The sequence below is a fragment of the Rhododendron vialii genome, chromosome 4a (genome assembly GCF_030253575.1).
Source record: "Rhododendron vialii isolate Sample 1 chromosome 4a, ASM3025357v1".
Classification (NCBI taxonomy): Eukaryota; Viridiplantae; Streptophyta; class Magnoliopsida; order Ericales; family Ericaceae; genus Rhododendron; species Rhododendron vialii.
Window position 1 is genome coordinate 33,104,828 of NC_080560.1, and position 27,425 is coordinate 33,132,252.

Genomic DNA, 27,425 nt, shown 5'->3' on the forward strand with positions numbered 1-27,425 from the left:
GAGTGGTAGTTTAGAAACCGGAGGGAGTATGCAGTACTAGTATATATATAGATCTCGGGGGAATAGAGAGATAAGATAGACACACGAGCTCTCATGCATATTTGATTGTTGAAAGTCTTAGCATTTTCAATTCCAAAGTTCCAACTATATATATGTGTTCATCCTTAATCATGTATCTTCATGCATTCCTCTTGTTTCTTTCCTGCCTCCTATTACCACAACCCACACTAGGAATGGACATGGCCAGTACTGCCAACATCATCGCAAGAGACAATATAACCAACGACAGCTTCTTCATCGCCAAGCCCGACTGCCCACTCAATTGCGGAAACGTAACCGTCCCTTACCCTTTCGGCTTTAAGTCGGGCTGCTACATCAACTCGTGGTTGGAGCTCGAGTGCGACAATTCTTCCGGCAGTCCAAAGCTCCTCCTAGGCGAACTCGAGGTCTCATCAATCTCCCAAACCCAACTCCGGCTACAAAACTCCGTCGCTGTTCGGTGCTACGACGAGACCGGGGCCACCAACTATACAGAGCCAAGGTGGGTGAATTTGGCGGAAGGCATAACGTTTTCGGCCGCGGCAAATAAGTTCATGGTCGTCGGCTGCAATGTCTTCGCCTTGATCTCGTGGCAGCATGAAGACCGGGATTTCAGTACCGGATGTTTGTCCGTGTGCTCGGGAAATGCCGAAGTGCTTCCTGGGAATTGCACGGGGATTGGCTGCTGCCAAATCGATATTCCAAAGGGGCTCAGAAACTTCAATGCTACGGCTACCCTGGGCAGGGTTTACAGTGAAACTGAAACCGAGGTTTGGATTTTGTTTCCTTTTTTTCTGAAAACCAGCGCATGAAAAATAGTTGTGAAAAAAATTGCCTTCTCTTGGTGTATCCATAGTAGCAAATCAAAAAAAATAAGGATCCGTTCTAAGAATAAACTCTAATATTATGAGCAACTCGCTCTGATACTAATTGAGAAATCCTAACTCGCCTAAGAATATAAATATTTGATATGTATGATTTCTTTAATCAATCAAGCTACCAACTGAAAAGTAAATCAATCTCAAAAACAAAAAGCAAACAAATAATGAATGCTAAGATATACGTGAAAAATCCTAAATGAGAAAAAACCACGGGAATGAATCAAACACTATAAAACTCATTGTGTAGTTACAAGTAATCTTACCCCACAATCACCCTAAGGCCTACTTGCCGAATCGCTCGTTCACTACCCCAGTGCTTGACTACCGCCGCCTTGAAAACACAAGCCTTCTGTTTGTCTCCAGGAAATCCACTGAAGGACTTTAACTTGCCCAGAAATCCTCCTTAGAACTTTTCTCAAATAAGTTGGAGAAGATGTTTAACATCTTGGTGTAGTGGCCGAAATATTCAAAGGGATCAAAAGGGTTATGCTACTTGGAACCATCGTTCAGTTGTCTCAGTTCATCTTTAAGTCGAGTCATGTCTTGACATGTCATAACACGTTTCTCTCGAAGGATAAGTGGATCCTGGGCATCTTGCCGAGCTTCAGGGTCTTCTCCGAGTAATATGGAACTTGTTTCGTTCGGTAGTTATTCTTAATTATTGTTCGGAGAAGTTTTTTTCGTCGATTGACCTATCTTGTTCGGTGAGGAGGATTCTGTTCGATGATATGCATGCTCATTCTTGACGTTCGGAGGCTGCTGTTGTGGCACATTCTAGAAGCTTCTAATGATACGTGAGTTATCTTCTTTGATAACCAAGGTGATATCTCTGTGCGATGTGACATATCTGACATTGACTAATGTGGCTCTATAAACCCTGGGAAGCAGCGCTCATTAAATGATTTTGACACATGACGTCATCCAAGAGTGGCAATGCGAGTGAGAAGCAAAACCGACTTGTTTAGCACTCTACATCTTTGCCTATAAGTAGAAGAGTACCCCTTCTGGGACAAGGACCTGATTTTACTCTCAGCTACTCTTTTCTTTCTCCTACCATAATTTCTTACTAAACTTCTTTCCTCCATCTCTACTTACTGACTGGTTCGTCGGAGCTTCTTCCCAGAGGAACACCCCCCTCCGGTTCTGCAGGTACACGAAGATTGACATCACTCATCTACGGTTCAACAAACGGAGAAAAAGGTTCAAGAAGGTCACGGAGAAATCAGCCCCCCCACAATTGGCGACTTCGCTGGGGATATCTGAAATCATTTTCCTAGCACAAAGTGGACCTGATTTCCACCCCAGATCTTCATTTTTCCTCTCCTTCTCTCTCTTCATTTTTCCTCTCATTCTCCCTCATTTTTCCTCTCCTTCTCTCTTTCACACAAAACACATGGCTCATCGTCTTCCACCACTAGGTCCAGAAAATTTCACCCTCGGACTGGCCGGGTACGGATCTCTTATCCTCGAACCCAACTAGATTGCGAGGACCGTTCCACCAGTTTCTCAACAACTTTCATTCCCTCAAACTGAGTTAGACATCGCCTTAGCGGAGCAGAAATGCCAAACGATGGTCATAGCCTTACTCCAGCAACGGCTAGAAGATCGGGATGGTGGCGTGGTCGCTACACCTACCCATATCCATCCTGCTGAACCAAGCCGCTCGAAGAAAGTCCACGAACGCAGCAAGAAGTCACGTCTTGCACAAACGACTGAACTAGCAACATTCGAACATCGAACGATCTTCGAGCGTCCCGAACAAGCCCGAAGACATCAACCAACAAGCTCTCGTCCACGTCTGGTAAGCCTCATCTGAGCTGAGAGCTTGAGATCCTCTACTACAAGTTCAATGGTTGGTACCAACAGAACGGGTGTTTCAGGCTGCATGCATCACCCCTCATGATGGCATATGGAGTCAAGGAATGGGAAGCAACCCATGGATTTGAATAACCCACCTCGGCTCACCCATAGGGGTAGATTCCCCGAGCGATCGGGGCAGTCAAGACCGATTTCCAAGCATCATCATGAAAGACGACACTCACTAGATTCCTGTGGCCATCACCGAACATTAAGTAGGGATGGATGTTCGGAGCATGACAACACGATAATTCTATATGATCAATTCACAGGATTACCAACCGTACGTATCAACCCATGGAAGGAGGTGCTGAGCTTCATCACGCTCGTTTGCTGGGCTCAAAAGGTGAAACCCTAGAACCCTCGGGAAGAGGAAGTCAACAACATCGGGAAAGGATTGAACATCCTTGACTCCATCATTGAGAACACAAGAGGGTTCCCGAGCCTCGTGTTGAAATTCCGTCCCCCACCGCGCAACCAGATCCTGTTCCAATTGACAATTCGAATTCGAGATGGCTAAGGCATCCCCCTTCATTGACGCTATCAAGCAGGAGCAACTGTCGGATCGATTTGTCATGCCCAACCTCAAACGCTATAAAGCAAAGAAGGACGCAGTCGCGTTCGTTTGCCGCTTCTGACAAACTATGAGCCTCTATAATTTCATTGACGCACTCATGTGCAAGATCTTTCCTCTTACACTGAGCGAGCCAACCATGCTTTGGTATAATCAGCTGAAACCCAAGTCTATCAAATGCTTCAACGAGCTGGAGTTGGAATTCACCAAGTGTTTTGTGACGAGCAACATTCAACCGAAGACGCTGTCTATGCTAGTAAACATGAGAAGGATTCCAAGAGAAACTCTTCGGTTGTATACCAAACGTTACTGGGAAGTTTACAACCTCATCCCCAACTATAACCAGAGGGTCGCTGCTGAGTCATTCATGAATGGGCTGGATCCAACTTCAGCGATGTTTAGAGACTTGTTTCGAAACCCACCGAAAACCATGGGAGAGCTTATGGTTATCATTAAGAAGGACTATGTACACGAGGAAGCTGTCGCCGAGCGTAATGTTTCGAACGTCGCAGATCTTCCGAAGGCAACTGTTACAACAAAGAAGCAGGTGGTTAACGTTTGCCAAGGACAGGGTGTCCAAGGCGGAACAAGCCAGGGGCCAAAGAAGCCGACTAATAATAATCGTCCCCCACAAAATCCACAACAGCAACAACCATGGTAGCAGGCAAGACAAGAACTGCGACCGGATGAGTATGTGGCCGAGCGAACTGCGTTCACCGAGCCTATCTATAAGCTCCTAAGCATCATCGGCTAACTTCCATTCTTTGTTTGGTCGACGGGATTCATGGGCACGACAGGAAATGGCCCCGAGATGTGCACGTACCACAAGGAACATGGTCACTATACTACGCAATGCCAACCGTTCAAACGATATTTAAAGGAGCTTGCTGCAGCGGGGCATCTCAATCCGTGGATTGACACTCGGAAGAATTTGCTTCCCCTTCAGCGACCGATTATAGGCAATATCGTGGGAGTCATCCAGGGCCTTGTCTCTGAAGGATGGGCAGCCGAGCTCTAGTCCAAAATTAATAAAGTCGTCGCTGCATTATCAGTTTGTAATATCGGCACCTCAACAAAGCGAAAATGGGTGGACCCGAACCTCGAAGGTCCCATAACTTTTACCTCTGAAGATTTCAATGGAGTTCAGCTACCTTATACTGATGCCCTTATTGTCACCATCACTATTGACAAATCGCCCATTCAACAAGTGTTGGTTGACTAGGGAAGCTTGGCTGAAGTAATGTTCTACTCGATGTTCAAAAGCCTCAGACTCACTCCTGGTCAACTTCGGACGGCAACCACTCCGCTCGTAAGCTTCACCGGCGCCCCCGTTTGGCCACTCGGTTTGATATCACTTCCCGTGCGAGCCGGTTCCCGAGTGATTGATGTCGAGTTTGTAGTGGTCAATTCTCTGAGCCCTTACAACGTTATCCTCGGTCGAGCCTGGCTACATGGAATGAAGGCAGTCGCTTCCACCTTTCACCAAATCATGAAGTTCATTGGATGGAATGGATGGCAGGAGAGCCTCCGAGGAGACCAGGTCCAGTCCAAGAAATGTTACATCAACACCGTCACAAACAAACCAAGCTTCTTTGAGGTACAATGTGTGGAGACGACTGACATTCCCGTGCTTGAGGATGTGGGTTTGCCTGTCGAGCAGAGATCAACCAAAGAGCTTATACGGATGCCAATTACCGAAGATGGTGGGCGATACTTTCGCGTTGGCACTTCCTTGAATGAGACCGAGAGTATGGAGATGTTCAAATTCCTTAAAGAGAACATCGAATTGTTTGCTTGGACTCCTCAGGAAATGCTAGGCGTAGACCCCTCGTTCGCTTCTCACTCCCTTAATGTAGAACCGAGCAGAAAACCAGTGGTACAGAAGGTCCGACGCTCGATGACTATGCATGTAGAGGTAGTGATGATGGAAGTAGATCAATTGCTGAAGGCTGGGGCAATTCGGGAGATTCTATACCCAACTTGACTCGCTAACCCTATCATCGTACCGAAGAAGAATGGAAAGTTGAGAGTTTGCGTTGACTACACAAACCTCAACAATGCTTGTCCGATGGATCGCTTCCTGCTTCCTCAGATAGAACAAATGGTGGATGCTACCATGGGATATGAGCGGCTAAGCTTTATGGATGCGTACCGAGGCTACCATCAGATTGCTTTAGCGACAGAGGATCAGGAAAAGACAGTTTTTATCTCTCCTCGGGGCACTTATTGCTACAACGTTGTTCCGTTTGGATTGAAGAATTTAAGGGCAACCTTTCGAAGGACAATAACCAAAATGTTTCCTTCCAAGCTCGGCAAGACGTTGGAAGCATACATTGATGACATGGTCTGCAATAGCAAGCTTGGCATAGATCACCTTCGGGATTTGGGTGAGATCTTCATTATTTGAAAAAGCACAAGCTTCGTTTAAATGCTGAAAAATGTGCGTTCGGAGTTGGTCCGGAAAAATTCCTTGGTTACATGGTAAGTCGCCGAGGAATTGAAGCTGATCTGACGCAACTCACAGCCGTACAGAATCTCTGAGCCCCAACTACAATCAAGGAAGTGCAGCGAATCACGGGGATGGTGGCCACATTGAATCGTTTCATCCGACGCTCAGGAGATCTTTGCCGACCCTTCTTCCAGGCAATCAAGACTAGTCGACGTAGGTTCATGTGGACTGAGGAATGTGAGCTGGCTTTGCAATCATTAGAGGAATACCTTTCCCATGCTCCACTCCTCGTCACACCCCTGCCAGATGAAAACTTGTACTTCTACCTTGCTGTTTCGGATCATGCTACGAGCACTGTTCTCGTTCGAAAAGAAGGGATGGAGCATTTGCCTATTTTTTACTCAAGCAAGACGATGACGAACTCTCAGACGAGGTATCTGCCTATGGAAAAGTTAGCACTGGCTCTTGTTTCAGCTAAAACGAGCCTTTCGCCTTACTTTCAATTCCATAGGATTTCCTTACTGAGTTTCCTCTCAAAGCTATACTTCGAAAGACTGACTCATCGAGTAAGATCTTGAAGTTTTCTCAAGAATTGGCCAATTTTGACATCCAGTTTGAGCTCCAAACTGCCATCAAGGGTCAGGCTTTGGCTGACTTCTTTGCTGAACTTACTCCTAGATTGAAAGATGAGGCCAACGCCTTGGCCACTGCTACGGAGGAATCTCGGATTGCTGATGAAGAAACTCTTGTTAAGTGGAGTAACCCTCCCCCCAAGTCCCTGTGTGCTCGGTATACCTTTGGCACAAAAAAGCCTACGAAAGAGTGGAAGCTCTTTTCAGGAGATGCATGGAGAATTATGGTCGATGGGGTTTCAAACATCAATGGAGCTGGGGATGGCATTGTCCTAGTTTCTCCTAGTGGAACGGTGCACGAGAGTGTGGTTTCCATCTGCTATCCCGCCACGAACAACGAAGCTGAGTACGAAGCTCTCATCGCTAGTCTTCAACTCGCTCTTCGGATGGAAGTAGACTCGGTTCACGTGTTTTGTGATTCTCGGCTGATTGTTGGTCATATAAACGACGACTACCAAGCCAAAGATGGGCATGCATATGAATGCTTATGTTAGTCACGTTTTGGCACTTCTTAAACAGTTCAGCCGAGTGAAGGTTGAGTGGATCGCTCGGGAACATAACTCTCTTGCAGACACCTTGGCAGGTATTGCTTCGGTATACAGGACCTCGGGCAGTCGCACAATTGTTTTTGATGAAGTGGAGTCTTCGAGTTTTGAGCCATCAGTTTGTTCCGTAATGGCAATCACCCTAGGTCCAAGCCAAATGGATCCCATCATTGCCTATTTGAAAAATTAAGTTCTTCCACCAAACAGACATAAAGCACACAAGATCCATTGCTGAGCAGCTAATTACTTCTTGGATCCGAACGATTATCTCTACCGAAGAACATTCACAAGGATCAAGTAGAGAGTGTTCTGGACGAGCTCCATTCAGGCAGTTGTGGTGCACAATCGAGTGGACGAACTATGGCCCAACGAGCGCTGACATAAGGCTATTGGTGGTTAAAAATGGTCAAGCAATCAGAAGATTATGTGAAGTGCTGTGTTCGATGTCAACAATAAGCATCCCTCATCCACCAGCCTGCATTTCCTCTTAAAATGATCGCCAGTCCATGGTCGTTCGCGGTTTGGGCTTTTGACATTGTTGGCAAAATGCCAAAGGCACCTGGAGGATTTGAGTACATGCTTACTGCCACTGACATATTCACTAAATGGGTGGAAGCTTCGCCATTGGTTAAGATCACTGCTGGGGATGCGGAGCGTTTCATGCTTAGCACCATAACCTTGCCTTCAAATATAAGGTTGAGAAAAACCCCAAGCGTAGGGCTAAATCGTCGGAAGCGTAATAAACCAGTAAAATCGGGATTGTACCCACAGGGAATCCAAGATAGCTTAATCGGGTTGTAGGTTTTATATGGTGGATTTCGGCGTTTAAGACGGCCAACTTGGTTTTGCTTTAAACGGTGGAATTACTAAGGAAATAAACTAGAAATGTGCTTAATGAACTTAAAAGATGCAAGTCTGGGGATCGTCTTTCCCTCGACAAAGGCCGCTACAGATCAATTATAACTCAAGTGAGAGTCACGACCCCGCACTCACGCTCGAAGGATTTAGCTTTAAAAAACTACGTTTTTAGAAAGATGTGATTAAACGGAACTAAACCAACCTATTTTTGCTAATGTATCTAACACGTAGAAGGCCATGAGCCCTCAATATGCCGCTTGCCAAGACCGCTTGACTAAACAACATACCAAGGAGTTAACACCCCTTGTTTAGACCAAAATGGCTAGGTTAATAAAATTCCAAAAACCATGATTTTAAGTCCAAAGATTCGAGAACCAAGTAACCACCTAAGTCATTGGGAAAGATTAGCCCAAGACTTAGCCAAACGACTACTCACACATGCTTAAAGAACAAACCAAAGTATAAAAATAAGACATCACTTTTAACCGATGAAAACGAAAACGAACTTGATTTTATAAAGGATCTAGTCTGCGGCTACAACATTAATAAACGGAAAAACAACAAATGACGATTACTTACTAGAGTTCTTCATGGAATAAAAGTTGAAAAGCTTAAAGAGCTTTAATGGAGTTCCAAAGTTAAAAAAACTTTAAGGCTAATAATGAACCAGATACAAAGAGGAGAAATGGAACCCCTCTTTATACAAAATGAGTTTCTCTCTCATTAAATATCTAAAAAGTATACTAATAAATGCAACTATTTCATAAGTGGAAAGCCCAAAAAGCAACAAATATCTGGCCAAAGGCTCGTGGTATCTATACGGATTAAGCAAAGTATCGATACTACGCTGCTAAGCTAGAAAAAGGGCCATTTCCCCCGTAGTGCTCCCATATCGATACGGGTTAAGGCCGTATCAATACAACAAAGACTACAACTCCATGAAGCTAATGCGTATCGATACAACAAAAAGGCGTATCGATACGGGACTGCTATTTTCTAAAACCCAGGCTAGCCTCTAAGACATGGCCTCCAATGGCCCCGACGGCCACCCAACGCTCCACACCTTCGCTCTTGGGTCATCCTAGTAGAGTTTCCACCGGACGTGGATACTTGAACTTTGTTGGGGGTTAGCCTCATGATCAAAATATGCCTTTTAGAGACGTTTAACCTGAAACACTAAACAAACTACCTTACGAGTAAAACGAATAAAAATAACAAATTATAAATAAGAACGCTAATAACTAGAGGACTTAAGCACGATAATCTAACAATCTTAGGTGCTTATCACACCCCCCCAACTTGAGCGTTGCTAGCCCCTAGCAATAAAGCAATAATAAAGAGAAAACTAACAATCCTTCTGACAAAACTACTTAGCACCAACTCATACTGCAGTTAATTAGCAAGAGCTCAAAAACAACAAAATTATTCCAAAACAACTCGCAGCTAAAGATTGAGTGATCAACTAAACATTGAGCAAATTATAAACAAGTATCCAAAATGGGTGTCAAAAGACAAAAGGTGGATATGAAGCTATAATCACTGGTACACAAAAGTAACTATATCCCACAAAAAGGTGCTCGAATTCGGCACGGAGAACAAAAATACTAAGCCTTTTAAGTGGAGAGCACCATTAAACAGAACTTAAGACTAAACAATTTAAAACTTGATCGTCGAAAGGAAAATGCCACAAACTAAAAAATGCTAACTATCATGCGATAAATCAAAATGGAATCAAGGCATACTAGGGATCTACTAAGGGCTTCATAGCATATACTGACCTTGATTTAATCAAAGAACGGTTAACAAAATGGGGTGGTGGCTATATACTAGCTAGGTTCAACTACCCTTGGCCGCCACCAACTTCAACTACCAAGTCATAGGCCACATACCGACCTCAACAAAAACTTGCTAAACTACTAAGTTAGAGTTCAACTAAACTAAATTAAAGTCAATGAAATAAAAGGATAAGAGGTGGGCTGTCAACCACCATGCACCCCGACACCTCAATAATTTTCTCCATCATGTCACTAAAAAGACCTATAATACACCTCGAGAAGGTACCGGGGGCGTTGCAAAGCCCGAACGGCATACGACGGTAAGCAAAGGTCCTGAATGGGCACGTAAACGTTGTCTTCTCTTGATCTTCCATGGTCATTTCGATTTAGTTGTAACCGGAGTACCCGTCTAGGAAGCAATAGAACTTGTGGCCGGCCACACTCTCCAAGATTTGATCTATGAATGGAAGAGGAAAATGGTCTTTTCTTGTACTAGCATTTAATTTCCGGTTGTCAATACATACCCTCCATCCTGTTTGGACACGCGTAAGAATAAGCTCGTCCTTGTCATTTCTCACAACCGTCACTCCGAACTTCTTAGGTACCACTTGGATCGGGCTAACCCACTTAGAATCCGCTATCGGGTAAATGATGCCGACATCCAATAACTTAAGCACCTCTGTTCGCACAACGTCCTTCATGATCGGGTTCAATCGCCGCTGAGGTTGGCGAGATGGCTTGACATCATCTTCCATGTAAATGTGATGAGAGCAAAGGGATGCATCGATGCCTTTGATATCAGCTATGGACCACCCGATGGCCTTGGAATGCTTCCGTAACAAAACAAGCAATTCCAATTCTTGAAATTCGTTTAGGGCGGAGGAGATCACCACCGGGTATTTGTGGCCATCGCCAAGATAAGCATACTTAAGTGTTTCCGGTAGCGGCTTCAACTTGAGCTTCAAAGGTTCCACACAAGACAGAACGGCTCGCTTCTCGATCGGAGGTAATTCCTCAAATTTTGGAATCTACGGGGTTATGCCACACGCTTCCTCCTCATCTTGCAAGGAGCACAAACACGCAACCTCGGGGGCATCAAGAAAATCGGTCTCGGCAGAAGTAAGTGCTAATTCCAACTCATCTTTACAAATGAATTCATTGACATGGTCTTGAACGAGTGAGTATATCATGCTAACCTCGCATACGTCGTCGTCATCTCCCATTTGGCTCCCGATATAGACCATGTTGACTTGCATCTTCATGTTTCCAAAACTCATATTAAGTCGGCCATCCCGGCAATGGATCACGGCATCGGATGTTGCTAAAAACGGATGCCTGAGAATAATTGGAACGGATGCCTGAGCTGCCGGCACTGGACATGTGTCTAGAACCACGAAGTCCACCGGGTATACAAATTGGTCAACTTGTACTAGAACATCTTCCACCATCCCCTTCGGAACTCGGATACTCCGATCCGCCAATTGTAAAGTCACCCAAGTTGGCTTCATCTCACCCAAACCAAGTTGTTCATACACTGAGAATGGCAAGAGATTCACACTTGCGCCCAAATCAAGGAGGGCTTTCTCTACAACCTTGCCTCCAATAGTGATGGATATCATTGGACACCTCGAATCATTATACTTGGGCGGAAGGGTTGACTGAAAGAGCGAGCTCACTTGCTCGGTCAAAAATACCTTCTTTTGTATTTGGAGCTTGCATTTGTGAGTACACAAGTCCTTCAAAAATTTAGCATATGATGGAATCTGTTTGATAGCATCGATCAAAGGGAGGTTGACCGTCACTTGCTTGAGCACGTCATAGATGTCACTATTCAAATTTGGCTTGGCTGGCGTCCTTAGCCGGTTGGGATATGGTGCAGGAACAGTGAAAGCTAGTGGAACATCATTCTCCTTTGTCTTTCCTTTCTCCTCTTTCGTGGGAGCTGGCTTGGGGGATTTCCCATTTGATGTTGTTGGCTTTGACGGTTTTGGAAAAGGTAGCAAGATTGGCGTGACCGACGGCTCCACCTGAGCATTATCAACAGTTTTCCCACTTCGTAAAGAAATAATGGCCTTGGCTTGCTCAGGGAAAGGCACCGAAGAGCTACCAATCAAATGTTGACCTTGAGGATTTGCCAAAGGCAGAGTAGGAAGCTTCCCTCTCTCTTGTTGTAACACACCAATTGCGGTTGTCAATTTGCCCACTTGATTACAAATGTCGTTCATAGCTTGAGCCGTCCGCTCATTGGTAGTGGCTTACATTTGAAAAAACACATTCATTGTATCCTCCAAAGATCGTCGCAGAAGAGGTGCTTGTTGTCGCGAAAACTGGTTTTGCCCTTGAAATTTGTTGGGCAGTATGAATCTTGGCGAGCCTTGAATTGCAGGAAACCGCGGGGGACCTTGGATTTGAGGTTGCCGCCAAGTCTGATTCTGAGGGGGAGGAGGACCTTGCGAAGTTGACAAAGATCCCGCTTCATTCTGATTACCCCAACAGAAAGCCAAATTAGACCGCAACCTCGGATTGTAAGTATTGGAGTACGGATCCCAACCTTGATACAATGCACACACTTCCTCCGGAGGAAGTTGACTAAAATGGTGTCGAAGGCGGGAATAGTATGGCAATTATCGGTAGAATGACCAACGGTCTCACAAATGACACACACTTCCTCCACTTGTCGAATTTCCTTCACCTCTTTCACTTGGACTGCATCCAACTTCATTTTGTCCAACTTTGTTGATAACTTGTCTAACCTTGACTCGAGACATTATGTTCGCTCACCGAAAACTTGCCGGAACCACTCGGGCCTTGATTTCTCATTGCTTGATCACCCGGATCCATGTATTGCCAAGTCTGAGCCCTCTCCGCCAAAGCATCTAAAAATTCCCGAGCGGCATCAGGATCCTTTCCCATAAAGTCACCGCTCCCCATAGTATCAAGAAGCTGCTTGGACTTTCGATCACAACCTAAATAGATATAATTGATCGCCAGATACATGGGAAAATTATGGTGTGGGACAGCGGCAAGTAAATCCTTATACCGTTCCCAATACTTTTAAAAAACCCCCCTATCTTTTTGCTTAAAATTCTAAATTTGGTCCATGAGAAGCTTGGTTCGGCTAACCGGAAAGAACTTTGTGGTGAACACATCCTAAACTTCAGCCCAAGTTAGCAAAGATCGGGGCTTCAAAGAGTGAAACCACTGCTTGGCCTTGTCATTGAGCGAGAAAGGGGATAACTTCAGGCGAGCTTGGTCTAACTGTCTCGGCCCTGTCATAAAGGTGCTAACAATGGTCTCAAATTCTCAAATGTGAGCATAAGGATCCTCAAGTTCACGCCCCCGAAACTTTGGTATAACCCGGTGATATTATGGCTTGAAAGCAAACGCATTGGTGGCAGTGCAATTTGGAACAGCTATCGGTGACACGTGCAAACCTCTTTCCGGAGTTAGGTAATCACGCAAAGTACGAGCCACCGGTTGATTGCCATTGGCCTTAACGAAGGTGATAGCTCGCGCGGTGGAGAGTATGCCTGAATGATATTAGGAACCCTATATGGGCATTCCCAATATGGGCAAGGGTCTTTTCCCGTGTGATCCGGGATCACGTCAGGATCTAGAAGGATGATCTTTCTCTTCTTCCTCGGCACTTAGGAGGATGACCCACCAACATCGCCGGTTTCCTCCTCCACTCGGCTTGACGAGGCAGCAGGTGTTTCCCTATCAGATTCACCCTCATTGGTATCACCTTCAGCGTCCTCTTCCTCCTCCTCGTTTGGATTTTCTCCTCTTTTATCCGAAGGCTCCGCTTCGAGGTCAATTATGTCACTATCTGGCCAAATTGTATGGAGGGGAATTACCCTGGCAGAATAATCGATCCCCTTAACTCCTCCGGGTTCTTTCTCGCTCCCTCCGATGCGATAATTCCGAGCAAGGTGTTGAATTGCTTCGAAAATCTGGGGTGTGACCCTATCAAGGTGAGAGGAGTTGCTTTCCACCGAGTGGTAGGATTCAACGGATGAAGTAGACGTTGAAGACTCAATACCTAAAGTGCCTACGTTCGATGTTCTAGCCCTTCCGAGCGTTCATTAGGCGTTCTCTAACATTCCAGAGCAATGACTTATCACATTGGAATTTCGAGCATGGGGTTCTATCATGCATTGGAATGTTCTAGGGGTATCGTTCAGATTCTTTTGTGCCTCGGAGAATCAAAACCTTAAGTTTTGTTCGGATAAATCATCTGGAAAATTGTTTGAATGTCTTCCTTCGGAAGAACATGGTTGAGTTTGTATTGTAGTTCGGAAGAACATGGGTTGAAGATGTACGTGAGCTCGGAAGAACACATGAACTTCTTCAACGTGTTCTACAGTGGTCAGGTAGTTGCACCAATCGAAACAGAGAGAAAAATCCGATTTCTTGGGCCAAAACATACACGAAAATAACCAAAATGTAGTAAAAAAGCATCAAGAATCGACAAATACCTAAAAACCAAGAGAAATCTGAGATCAAATACTTCAAACCTTCAGATTTTTGGCGGTTTTCTAGTGCTGAACGTCACTATGCAGATGAAATGATCGAGGGAAGGAGAGAAAAAGTGATTCTCTCTCTCCATCTTTCGTCTTTTATACCTAAGGCAGAATTCGAAGTGGTGCCGAACCCCCAACCGTTGGATTTGAGCGGGAGATTGATGTGCCGTTCGATGATGGACACGTGGTGACTCATGGGATGCACCGTATCACTACCCAATGGCATCGCAACGCGTAGCACAATTTGAAACCGACGGTTACAGAGGCATTAAAGAACCCCCAACTGTTATGCCGTTGCTTTTGATCGGCCACTAGTTTTCAACTCCTCCTTCCCTTCCGAGCCGGGAAAGCAGGAGTTAAGGGACTAGTGTAGTGGGCCGAAATATTCAAAGGGATCAAAAGGGTTATGCTACTGTGGAACCATCGTTCAATTGTCTCAGTTCATCTTTAAGTCGAGTCATGTCTTGGCATGTCATATCACGTTTCTCCCGAAGGATAAGAGGATCCTGGGCATCCTGCCGAGCTTCAGGGTCTTCTCCGAGTAATATGGAACTTGTTTCCTTCGGTAGTTATTCTTATCATTCGGAGAAGTCTTTTCCGTCAATTGACCTATCTTGTTCGGTGAGGATGATTCTGTTCGGTGATATGCCCGCTCATTCTTGACGTTCGGAGACCGCTGTTGTGGAATATTCTAGAAGCTTCCGATGATACGTGAGTTATCTTCTTTGATAACCGAGGTAACATCTCTGTGCGATGTGACATATCTGACATTGACTAATGTTGCTCCGTAAACCCTGGGAAGCCGAGCTCATTAAATGATTCAGACACATGACGTCATCCGAGCATGGCAATGCGCGTGAAAAGCAAAACCGACTTGTTTAGCACTCTACATCTTTGCCTATAAATAGAAGAGTATCCCTTCTAGGGCAAGGATTTGATTTTACTCTCAACTACTCGCTTCATTCTCCTACCATGATTTCTTACTAAATTTCTTTCCTCCATCTCCACTTATTGACTAGTTCGTCGGAGTTTCTTCCCGGAGGAACACCCCCCTCCAATTCTGTAGGTACACGAAGATTGACATAACTTCTCTACGGTTCAACAAACGGAGAAAAAGGTTCAAGAAGGTCACAGAGAAATCAGGCGCCCCCCCCCCCCTTGGAGATATCTTGTATGCTCAATGATCTATCGATCTCATTGTCCTCCAAGATTCAAAGCAAAGCCACTCAGAGAATTTTTCTCTTCAAAAACCGTTTGTATATTGGCTGCTCTCTCTTTCTCAATCACAATACACGTTTTGTTACTGGCCCCTTCTCTTTTTATATGGTTTTATTCCAAATTAACCTACGAAGCAACTTCCATTTAGGGCTGCCCCCTTTTGTTTTTTTCTTTCGATTTCACGTTGCTTTCTTTTTACAAATAATAATGACTCATCCACTCTAATATTATATAGACTCGCTACGCTTAGAAAAGATAAAATGAAATTATAACTCGATAAATAGGGATAAAATTAAATGTGTATTTTGTCATGAAAGTTGCCAACAAAAAGAGACCGTGCGCTATGGTCCTAACATATTGTAGTATCAAACCAACTGGTAAACATTGTGGAGTCCATCATGCATGTTGATCAAATACCATTAGATATTATTACGTAATAATTTTATATTCTTAAAAATACTCTTCATTATACCGTCCATATGAAATTCAATATGATTGATGATCTCGACAAATTGTAATAAATCAATGGTTTTGAACCCGGCCCAAAATATGTAAAATTGGACGTTCCAGTCCGTTGGATATATAGAAGTTTCACCCCTCTTCTCCCAATTTTCTTCTTTCTTCTTAAGAGTTAAGATCAAAACTACCTGAAAAGTCATTCTCTTCTGTCTTGTTCGTATGCCTCTTACAGGTTTCGTCCACCTGTATCTATGCATTTTTGGGGGAGCAGAATCGCTTTAAGTTCGAAGGTGAATCAGATTTCAAATATTCCCCGAAAAAAATTGAAAACCGAATCAGGCTTAATGTACCCTTGGTAATAGATTTTGTGATCGGAGATCAGAGTTGTTATGAAGCTCGAAACTCGGGTACATTGGAGTGCCGAGGTGACGACAATACTTCATTTTCATGTAATGACTCGGATAGTGGCTATGGAGGATATCTTTGCATCTGCAATCAAGGTTATAAGGGCAATCCTTATTTCAATTCTGGATGCACAGGTTTGTTGTTGGCTATTCTATATTTGTTTTTTCAAATCATACTGTCATGGTATGGGGTAGACTCATAAGAGCATCTCTGTTAGATTCCTCAAATAGAAAATTTAAGCGATCATGCATGAAATCTGTGCTCCAACATATTCCTTGAACCCTAAATAATTTGATGTCATCCTACAAATTTTCTTCCTCTCTTCAAATTTAGGGAATGTCCCTCACCCGTCAAGCCCTTGCCGATATTCAAATGAGTTTGATTTTTTATGCAAACCCTTAAGAACATATTTTAAACAAATTGAACGGCTCCGATTATTTGCGTGGAGCTCTGAAAAATAAATTATCAAACGTAATTTTTTTTTGAAAAGCAAAGAAAGTAATATTCATTGATATAACAAAATATTACAAGAAGAAGGACATAGATGAGACAATCCTAAGAAATCCCAAACTGCTGTTGGCAAGGTACCAAGCTATCAAAATATCTCCCACAACGTTTCCCATATGAATCTACCATTACACTCCAAATATCAAATTATTCATGCGAAAGACTTCCACATTTTCGTTGTGCTCTAAAAAGATCCAAACGATTCGAATGCCAAAAACGCCGCTTTAACGTCTTTCTTGCCCTTAACCTTTTTACTTGCTTTGCATTTGAAATCTTCCCCAATTTATTGTCTGGCTCCACCTCTCGAATTGACTTCTCACTTTTCTTGTCAAACACGACCTCTCTTTCTTTTAGAGCTCCCTCATCCACCGAATTCCCACCCAAGGAAGCTGAAGGGATATTAACAAGAGAAAATGACGGCTTAGGACATGTTTTGACAATTAATACCCGCCAAGGGTATTAATTATCAAAATACGTCCTTGAATGTCATTTTCCCCAGTAACAATTGATGGGTTCAAAGTGTTACCCGCTCGTATTTCATTTTTTGGGTCACTCGAATTGGCCCATCCCCTTTAACAGACCATTCACATTAGAAATCCCCACCTGTTTCTCTATTATCAAACGTATTGTCTCGTCTCTAGTACGGGCCCGATCTTTCTTTCACCAATTTGATAGGGCTTTTTTACAAGCCGCCCCAAATTTGTCCACGCCAGCCCGCATAAGGACACTCTGTGTCAACCTCATTCCGGATAAGGACTGCTTTCACGAAAATATGCCGCCAAACGCCTTTCTGAGCGCTTTTTGGGTTTAAGATTTAGAAAAAATAATCCCATGTGGATGACATCCCATTGTAGCATTCCAATACATGATTGGTTAATAGCGGGATCCATTACCTTTTGTTAGTGGCTTGAGAAACAAATTGACATTTGGCATTTGATGAGTGATGAAGCATTGTTTGGAAACTACCAAATAATATTTCTAATCATAACTTTTTCTATCTCTCTCTAAAATTGTCACATGTTTACGTACACATACATATACATACATAATTATATATAAATCTCATATATTGTTAAACTTTAAACAATTATAATTTTTGTTGTACATATCGAAAATTCATAAAAAAAATATTTTTGAAACCTACTCGATGAGATCTTTCAAACAAAATTCATTTTGAATATGAAATTATGTACACGTAAAAAAAGTTATTTTACACCACTTAATTAAAAATTCACACCAATTCAGAACAATTCACACCCCAAGGTGAAAGAATTCACGTCTTTCAAATGCAGAATTCACACCATCAATAGGGATGTGAATTCTTTGTTTTGTTGGGTGAATTTTATTTTTAAGGGGTGTGAATTCTGTCAAATATGGCATGTGAATTTTGTCAATTAGGGCATGTGAATTTTGTCAAATAGGGGTGAATTCTATTTTTTGGGGGTGCGAATTTTATCATGTAGGGCATGTGAATTTTGTCAAATAGGAACTCTAAGAATATTGAAAAGAACTAAAAAAACTAAACATAGATGGATGAACCCTAGGGGGTGAACCGGATGTTACACACAACTGCTTATCATTGTGGGCTTAAGAGTTTAGGGTTTGCGAAATGTCAACTCTAAACCCTAAACCCTAAGCCCCAACTCTAAGAATATTGAACAAAAATAAAAAAATAAAAAAAGATGGATGAACCCTAAGTATGAATTGTTAAATTGTCAGTTGTTTTTTTCAAAGTTGTAAATTCTTTAAATTTGTTAAATTTTGAGTGTGAAAATGCAAAATTCACATATTCTCTACACAACTCACTCTCCAAAATATAGAATTCACATCCTTCAAATGTAGAATTCACACCTTCCAAAATAAAGTAATTCACACCCATTAAAGTGCAGAATTCACATCTCTCAAATGAAGAATTCGCACTCTCAGAAATTAATTTTTTCTGCACATAATTTTATATTCAATATGAATCTTGTTTGATAGATCTCATTGAGTAGGTTCCAAAAATATAAATTTCATGAAAAACGGATATATACAGTAAGAGATATTCAATTTTAAAGTTTGAAATGCAAAAAGTAACTAAATATGCCACGTAAGCATCAATCAACATCATCCACATGTTTTATATGTTATGCGTCTAAAGTGAAGGCTGAATGGTAAAAGCGCCTTAAAAAACAGTCTTGGCATGGGATGCCATGACATGACAGTCCTAGCGCCGGAGAGGAATGGAAAAAATGAGACCGGCCCATCATTTCCCGATTTGAATATGAATTGTCAAAATTTAAAAGGTTAAGTATTTGACTAAATGATTCAAAAATTAAAAAAAATTTGCATAACACACGATTTTCTAACTAATAAATATTTTGAAAACAATTATAATAGAAGTAATTAAGCAATAAAGGAGTTTTGGTCAAAACTTTTTAGTAAGGTTAAAGACATATTATTTTATATTTAGAGCAATAAAAGTAGAAATATATCAAAAGTCATACCCCTTCCAATAAATATTGTCCATTTACACCATTCACATTTCTCGTAAAATTTTCTATATTTTCAAATTTAGAATATATTTTGTATGTAATATGAATATTGTTTGATAGATACCACTTAATTCTATTGAAAAAAGATTTTATAACCATAAAAATTATTGTGAACATTGAAATTTAGACAATTTGTTGAGACAAGTGAATAGTGAAATGAACAATATTTGTGGAATGGAGGATAAAATAACATAGTTTATGAACAATCTTTGTACGTGGGACGGAGTATAAAATAATATAGTTTAAGGATTTGTTGTAGTGCAGCACACACAAACTTTTGATATATAGCAAAGTATAATTTTGATGTTAGCTTTTGATGTATTTGGTAAAGGTTTTTTTTTCTTCTTTTTTTGGTACCTTATATTTGGTAAAGATGCTATAAGGAAGACCATGAGAATTTCAAGAAAGCATCTCGATGAAGAAGAATTAGAAAATCTCCATTCTTGACTCTGTTGATTACATGAGAGAGAGTGCTTTTATGCAACAACCCTAACCGCTTACAACTCAAGCTATCAATACAGCTGGCACTTAGCTAATCAGTTGGATTACAACGCACCACTAACTGCCTAACTAACCAACTCCTAAACTCAGATTAATGGAGGAAGTGTGTTTGAGTGTGAGTGAGGTGCACAAAGGTCTTGTTGCACCTGCTGCTGATGTGTCTTTATTCTCTTATCACTCGAATGTCGTGCTACTAGTGCTGTATCCATATATGTTAAGCTTAAATTGGGTCATTTTAATTTTGAGAATAAAAATGGAGTTTTCTTTTTTATTTTGGTACATCGGAATTAGATAAAACTAAGCAAGAGTCAGTACAAGCGGCATAATATCAGTCATGGTTAAAGTTTACAGACCCAACAAACACTTAACCTCCTTAATCAATAACCTGCCTTGTGTTAAGGCATTCCCGAATCCAGAATTCCCTCATCGAAGGTGGCTTATCAAGAGTTACCACCAGCTCCTCTTGTTGTTCAGCTCTCATTCTTGCCAAGTGATCAGCGCACTGATTTGCTTCCCGAAATATTTGCTGCAGGGTGGAGTTTGTTCTGTTTATCGTTGGACAGTGTTTTACTCAATAGTTTTGTGTGACATGGGGTGAAACTACCAACAAGGGGTGAACTAACCACAATTCTTTGTTTTCTTTTTCTCTTTTGGAATCGAACTAACAACAACTCCCTACATTCGAAATTCTATGGACCATAATGATCTTGGATGTGACCAGAAATTACAATTCCCTATATTCGCAAGACAGTGTTTTATTTCTTTGGTTAAAACTATGTGTAGATAGATGATTTTTTTTTCTTTTTTTTTAAAAAAAAGTAGTAGTACTGATATTGATAATTAAATGGGTAAATATAATGTTCTAAAAGATAAAGGGACCAGCGGCCACGCATACCAATGGGTACCGACGGCCACGCGAAAAGTCAGCTCAATTCGATATGTATATGTGTTCGATCTAATCTTTCTATTTTTTAAAAATCGGGAAAAAAATGAAAAAATTAGATCAAACACATATACATATCGGATTGAGTTGAGTTGATTTTTCACGATGCCTACTCGGTTTTGTTTTTTTAAAATTATTGATGCTGTGTTCTCTTTACTTCTCAAAAAGAATTTTTTTAAAAATTCCCCCTACTTCCAATATTTCTTTCTCTATCTCTCTCCACTTATTATTCCTACTATTTTTCAAAAAGCAAGGAGAACACAGCATGAACGACTCGAATTTTTTTGTGCGGGACATGTAGTGGGCCCCACGGGCCGTCGGTACGTTGCCCATCGGTACCTATTGCAGTTCTGTAAAATGTTATATACAGACCAAAGATAGACTTGCAGCAGCCTGAGGTGGCAAACACCGATTTCTCAGTTCTAGAACGGGTCAAACCAAGTACTCCTATCAGTTGGCTTGTTCGTTTTGGATTTTGAATTTTGAGTGGAAAGAAATGTGAGTAATGATTTCGAGAAAAAATATTAGAGATCGTGCACAGAAAGAGAATCCAAAATCCCAAATACCAAAACGAACAAGGTTGCCTCTGTCCGCTTGTATTTAATCTTCACCTTTAATTATTTTACATAGACAATTATGAAAGTGATGTTTTAAAATCTTTCCGATAGATTAATTTGATATAAATTCATTAGTTCAGCTTACCAATTCCTTAATGTTCTATTGGCAGATATTGACGAGTGTCGCAATTCCACGCTCCATAACTGTCATGATAAAGCAAAATGCACCAATACTGCAGGAAGTTTTAATTGTACATGTCCAGATCATTACTATGGCGATGGAAGAAAAGATCGTGACGGAAGTACTGGGTGCGTTCGGGAGGCCTCACAACCCTCAGGGATCAAGTTATCTCTAGGTACGCAAGTAATTGCTCAACTAATAAAATCTGCTTCAAATCCAATTCTCTTTTTGGTAAAGTCATGCACAATATGCATGGTTGCATTAACATAGCGGTTATCATACGTGTTTTGGATGGCGTTAGGCCCGTCAATCAAAGTTCTGAATATCGTACCGGTCATGGTACCGATTTTGCTACTGGTACGGTACGTACTGGTACCGAGATAATACCGGGAACTGTTTCGAATTTCTCGCTACTAGTAAATATGTTATGACAACTATATGTCTAGTTATAAACTTGAACTTCATTTCTATAACCCAACAAAATTAATGTTTGAAACTTTGAAAATTAGATTTGGCAAGATAAATAAAAGAATTATTAGGCTAAAAAAAGGACTAGAAAGACTAGAAGTAGGATAAAAGAAAGTGCTATATTATACACACTATTCCACTTCTTTTCCGATCTTTTTAAAATATATTGGAAACACCTCCACTTCAATGCACATAATCCTCTCTTCAAAAAACAAAATGCACATAATCCAAAACAGTGTGCAAAACCACTGGTTTTGTTTCTTTCCAGGTACAACTTTACTCTTTGTTTCTTTTCTTTTCTTTCCGGTCAAAAGTAAAAATGTCTCTCTCTCTCTCTGTACCTGAAAAAGAAGAGGGCCGGGAAGATGAAAGGGAAAAAGAAACGACAAGTTGCCGATCATCTTCTCTCCGGCGATCCTCTCTTTTCTCTCCGATCAATCTTCTCCCATTGATTGTATCTCAATTGGTTGTCTGCCGGAGAAACCAGAGTTGTCGTAGACCTCGAAGAAACCGTCGGCAGTGATTTTTGAAGTTCGTGACTGAAAATCTCTGCTTTGATCTTCTTCTTTTCCCCTCTAATTCCTCTCTTTTTCCAACTGGTCCAGCTTTGCACAATACCGGCCGAAATCGCCGGTAACACCATCTCGTCCGGTATTGTCCGAAATCGCCGGTATTCTCCGGTAAGCACCGGTATTGAGGCCGGAACGAAATCAGTGGTTCAAGTTACCGGATTCTGTCTAAAACAGTACGTATCGGCCGGTACGGAATGGTATTAACAACATTTCTGTCAATGGACCGGACTCGATCCGAATCCGATAAGATTCGAATTCGATCCGAATCGATAGTGGTAATCCAAATTCAAATTATCGGATTGACGTTATAGGATTCGGATCGGATTTTTCAGATTGAATTCGGATTGGATCTGGTCCATTTACAGGCCTAGATGGAGCTATCGCACAATCTTGATCATAACGTTACATACGAATGAGTATCGCTCTACAATTAAGATATTACCCGGTTTCGGTATATTGGTCACTGATGAAACTTAAGGCTCAATTTGGTTAAGTTTGGTTTGGTTTCCATTTGCTTGTACTGGGTCTTAACATGCAAGTTGTTGAGATGGTTTTGTTTTCCTTTGATGAACTAGGCTTCATAAGAAAATACGCGCTATTCGTATAAAAGGTTTTTTGGGGTAAATTTCACTTGATGTTTTTGGCAAATGCAAATACCTAGCCTAAAGTTTTTGAAATATCACTTTAATATAAAGAAATAGAATTGCGCATTTACCATTACTTGTGGATTTTTGTAAGATTGTAAATGCTTGGATTTTTGTAAGATTGTAAACGCTTGTCACTTGATCCTAACACCTGCTACCCATCTTGACACCTAAAAATTCTCATGCCTCTTGAGCCAAGCCAACTTAATACAGTTTGGATTAGATAGCCAAATGTCCAAAACCTAAATGTCCAAAACCTAAAAGGTTTTGGACCCCAATCCCAGCAGTATAGTCATCTACCAACATGATAGGGATATGATCAGATATGGGTCTAGGAAGACCCCATTGCTAATTACAACATAAATCACACTTTAATTTATACTGCTATTTAAGCAATTAAATTATAGTTTAATTGAATAAAATGTTTTCATTTTTGATTTAAAAGTTTGGAATGATACACTTTTTCTCATATTCATCTCCGTTTACTTGTCAAGAAATTGCTGCGGAAAATTTATTTTTGAGAAACTTTTAGAATGTTTTCATTTTTGATTTAAAAGTTTGGAATGATACACTTTTTCTTAGATTCATCTCCATTTACTTGTCAAGAAATTGCTGCAGAAAAATTATTTTTAAGAACCTTTTAGTGAGCGAGCAAGGAAAAATGAACCGGGCTAAGCGGTGTTGATTTTACAAATCGGGTTGAGTCGTGCTGCATGGAATTTGACAGTTTTCTAGTACATGTCAAAATTGTTTGTTGAGGGTATTTGAATCTTTTTGTCTCCAAAATTTGCACCATCAAAGCCAAAGTAACTTTAAGGTTTTACATTAGTTTGAAATTTAAGGGAGAGAAGTGATATTTCAAAAACTTCAAGGGAGGTCTATGCATTTTTCAGAAATATTGGGGAAGATTAGAGAAATCTATCCAAGTTTTTTTTTTTTTTTGAGCTGATCAAAAGAATTCTTTTATAGAGAGTATTGTCATACGAACTTACAAAGCTTATAAATTGTGGTTAGTTGTATGATTGGTCCCCATCATGTCATTCTAGTTTTTTTTTTTTGTCAAGGGAGAAAAGTTTATTAATCAATCCGGCAGGCAAAAGCCTAAATATGAGACATAAGGGAGCCCCATGGGAGTAAAATAGACGTCCACAGATCGAACAAACCATTAAAAAGGACTTTCTGAGCACACGTGTGTGTAGCCTGATTACAATCATGTTTAATGAAATTAAAGTCACAAGAAATAAAAGAACTCTTCAACGCACAACAATCATGATTAAATAGCACCGCAATATCAGAAGGTGGGCCGTGTGTAGGCATGGCAATTGGACCCGACCCGCCCACAACGGGGTGGGTAAACCCATTGCCCTCCCACCCGGCCCCTGTCGCCATTCCTAGTCGTGTGAGTCCAAACATCTTCTCACAATTGCTTTCGAATCTGATTTAATAGACACCCGTGGAATTTTAAGAGCCATCCCCAGTTCCAATCCATTCCGAATTGCCAGAGCTTCTACAAATCGGGCCAAGATAATTCTAGGATGAATATTCAGCGATATACGTACCCAAAACCTTACCATCTTCCCCGCGAGCAGGAGCTCTAGTTCCAATTGTTTTTGTGTTCCTTGATACTAGCATACTGCCTCATCCACAATATTGATCTTGACTTGATTAACTATAGGGCGTTGCCAGACCAAGATCTCATTTCGAGTCAGTTTTGGTGAAGGATGTGAGACCTTGGTATTCGCCTCCAGGAACTCATAAAAATCACTGTGCCTAGCTAATAGTTTATCTCTGTAAATTTCTTTTTGACCAAAAAAAACTGTTTAAAGTGCAAACTTTCATCTGTGCCTAGCTACTGGGTACGTTAAACAAAATATCGTATTTATAATATTCTATACAAAATACTCGATCAAAATGAGGACTCAACAACATTTCAAAATAGTAGGCCAAGTTTGACGGGCTTTAGTTTAAGTGGATAAAGGAGGCACGAATTGCACTCCACTCCACTTGCTACTTGTTGTCTCATTATTATGGCTTATATTCTAATTCCACCATTGACATAGTACCACAAATCAAGGAAATTTTTTTAGAATTTTTTTTTAGAATTCTTCCACTTAAATGGAAAGGAAGTTTCATCCATTTTTAAGAAGGGGGGTGGGTGGGACAAGAATGGTATGTATTCATCCATGAGGTCACATGGTCCATTTCCACAGCGGTAAACATTCTAAATCTTGAGACTATTGGAGATACGCGCAAGTTGGCGCAGACATCGGTTATTAGGAAAAAAGATAGGAATTGTGAAAAAAATGAGAATGATAACCAATTAATTTACTCTCATGGAACACAAAGTACTCTTGGCAAAGCTCATTACATGTACAACATACTTCAAAAATAGTTTTTATTCGTTTTAAGTAGAGATTACCGGCCTAATGACTGAATCTATACCTAAATTTTTCGCAGGATTGAGCATTGGCTTCTTGTCATTACTGATAATTGTAACTTTGCTATACTTCGGTATAAGGAGAAGGACGCTAATCAAACAAAGGGAGAAATTCTTCGAACAAAATGGTGGGTTATTAATGAAGCAGAAAATTTCTTCAATTAATAAAACAAGTTCTGCAGAGCCGCTGAAAATCTTCACAGTTGAACAGCTAAAGAAAGCCACTAACAACTATGCCAAGGACCGGATACTTGGCCAAGGTGGTTACGGTGTGGTTTATAAGGGAATTCTACCTGACCAACGCGTAGTTGCCATCAAGAAGTCCAAATTAATGGAGGTGGACCAAGTCCAAGTAGACCAGTTCATCAATGAGTTGTTGATCCTAACACAAGTTAACCATAGGAATGTTGTGAAGGTCTTGGGGTTTTGTTTCGAATCAAAAGTTCCCGAGCTTGTATACGAGTATATTTCAAATGGCACGCTATCCCAGCATATTCATAAGAAGTTATCCTGGTTAACGTTGGATCATCGGTTGCGAATAGCCACAGAAGCAGCCAGTGCACTTTCTTATCTTCACTCTGACGCTTCCATTCCGATAATTCATAGAGATGTCAAGTCTGCCAATATATTGTTAAATGCTGATTATGTGGCGAAAATAGCGGATTTCGGTGCTTCGAGATTAGTCCCCTTGGACCAACCTCAAGTGATCAATACAATTGTACAAGGGACTTTAGGTTATTTGGATCCTGAGTACTTACAATCTGGCCAGTTAACAGAGAAGAGTGATGTTTATAGTTTCGGAGTGGTTCTAGCGGAATTAATGACCGGAAAAAAGTCTATTTGTCCTGGGAGGTCTGAAGCGGAAAGATATTTGGCAATCTACTTCATTGTGTCAATGAAGGAAAATAGATTGTCCCAAATTTTGGAGCCTCGGGTGTTGAGGGAAGGGACGTTGGAGCAACTCCAAGCAATTGCGGAACTTGTGAAGAGGTGTCTTTGTTTGAAAAGTGAAGAGAGGCCTGCAATGAAAGAAGTGGTTACGGAATTGGAACGTTTGAGGAGGTATAGAAATGATCCATGGGTTAATCAACAAAGTCTTGAAGAGAGCGAAAGTTTGCCAAGTGAAGAAGCACGAGTAGACTACTCTCACACTGATCCACTAAGTCTTTCTACCAGCACGAGTGAAATATCTCGGCAATATTATAGTTTTCAACTGCAGCATGACGTTTCCGATTGATAGCTCCCGGTATTAAGAGGTGGTGCTTTGTCTCATAGCTCCTGGTATTCCAAGGTAATGTGTCGGGCTTTCTAATAAGTAGCATTCTGGGTTCCTACAGACCAAAAATGCTTTGGAAATATATATGTACAATGGTCAATTGCAAAGGTAGATTGTTCTTCATTTGGATACATCGGAATTTGTGTGTAATAAGTAGCATTCTGGGTTTGTCTCATGATTTTCTTATTTTCCAACAAATTATGGTCTTGTGGTAGTGTTCGATCTTCAGAATTCAGTCTCTGTTTTCAGAATGCAGTCTCTTTTGTACTCGTGCATGCAACTCCCAACATAAGTCTATGATTCGTTGAATTTGAACAATGCAAGGGCCATGGGGAGGGAGCTGGATCCAATTAAAAAAAATGGATAAAAAATCCCGTGAGTGAGATTTGTGAAGCAAATACTAGGATTTAAGTTTATTATTAATTAGATTCCCCCCTATATATTAATTGAACAGTGTTTTCGCACCAAAATTAAACATTGTTCCACAGATCAAGGTTCAATTGGGGAAAAAAGGACAGGTGTTATAAACTGCCTTCTTGTCCTCTCTCCATCTACTACAATAATAGATAAAGGTCTCATCAAGAAGGTTT

General features: G+C 41.2%; 1 protein-coding gene across 1 annotated transcript; it reads left to right on the forward strand.

Moving 5' to 3' along the window:
• On the forward strand, positions 1-27,103 carry LOC131322055 (wall-associated receptor kinase 3-like). Its single transcript, XM_058353154.1, has 4 exons — positions 1-809; positions 16,043-16,349; positions 21,428-21,613; positions 25,580-27,103. Exons 1-4 carry the CDS (start codon positions 153-155, stop codon positions 26,794-26,796), a joined length of 2,367 nt encoding a protein of 788 aa, XP_058209137.1. The 5' UTR covers positions 1-152; the 3' UTR covers positions 26,797-27,103.
• The last annotated feature ends 322 nt before the right edge of the window (positions 27,104-27,425 follow it).

Excerpts from the sequence above, each read along its gene's own strand:
- LOC131322055 (XM_058353154.1), top strand. The coding sequence starts at position 153 with ATGTGTTCATCCTTAATCATGTATCTTCATGCATTCCTCTTGTTTCTT. Across the intron at positions 810-16,042 it reads ACAGTGAAACTGAAACCGAG|GTTTCGTCCACCTGTATCTA; the intron begins GTTTGGATTTTG and ends TGCCTCTTACAG. Across the intron at positions 16,350-21,427 it reads TTTCAATTCTGGATGCACAG|ATATTGACGAGTGTCGCAAT; the intron begins GTTTGTTGTTGG and ends TTCTATTGGCAG.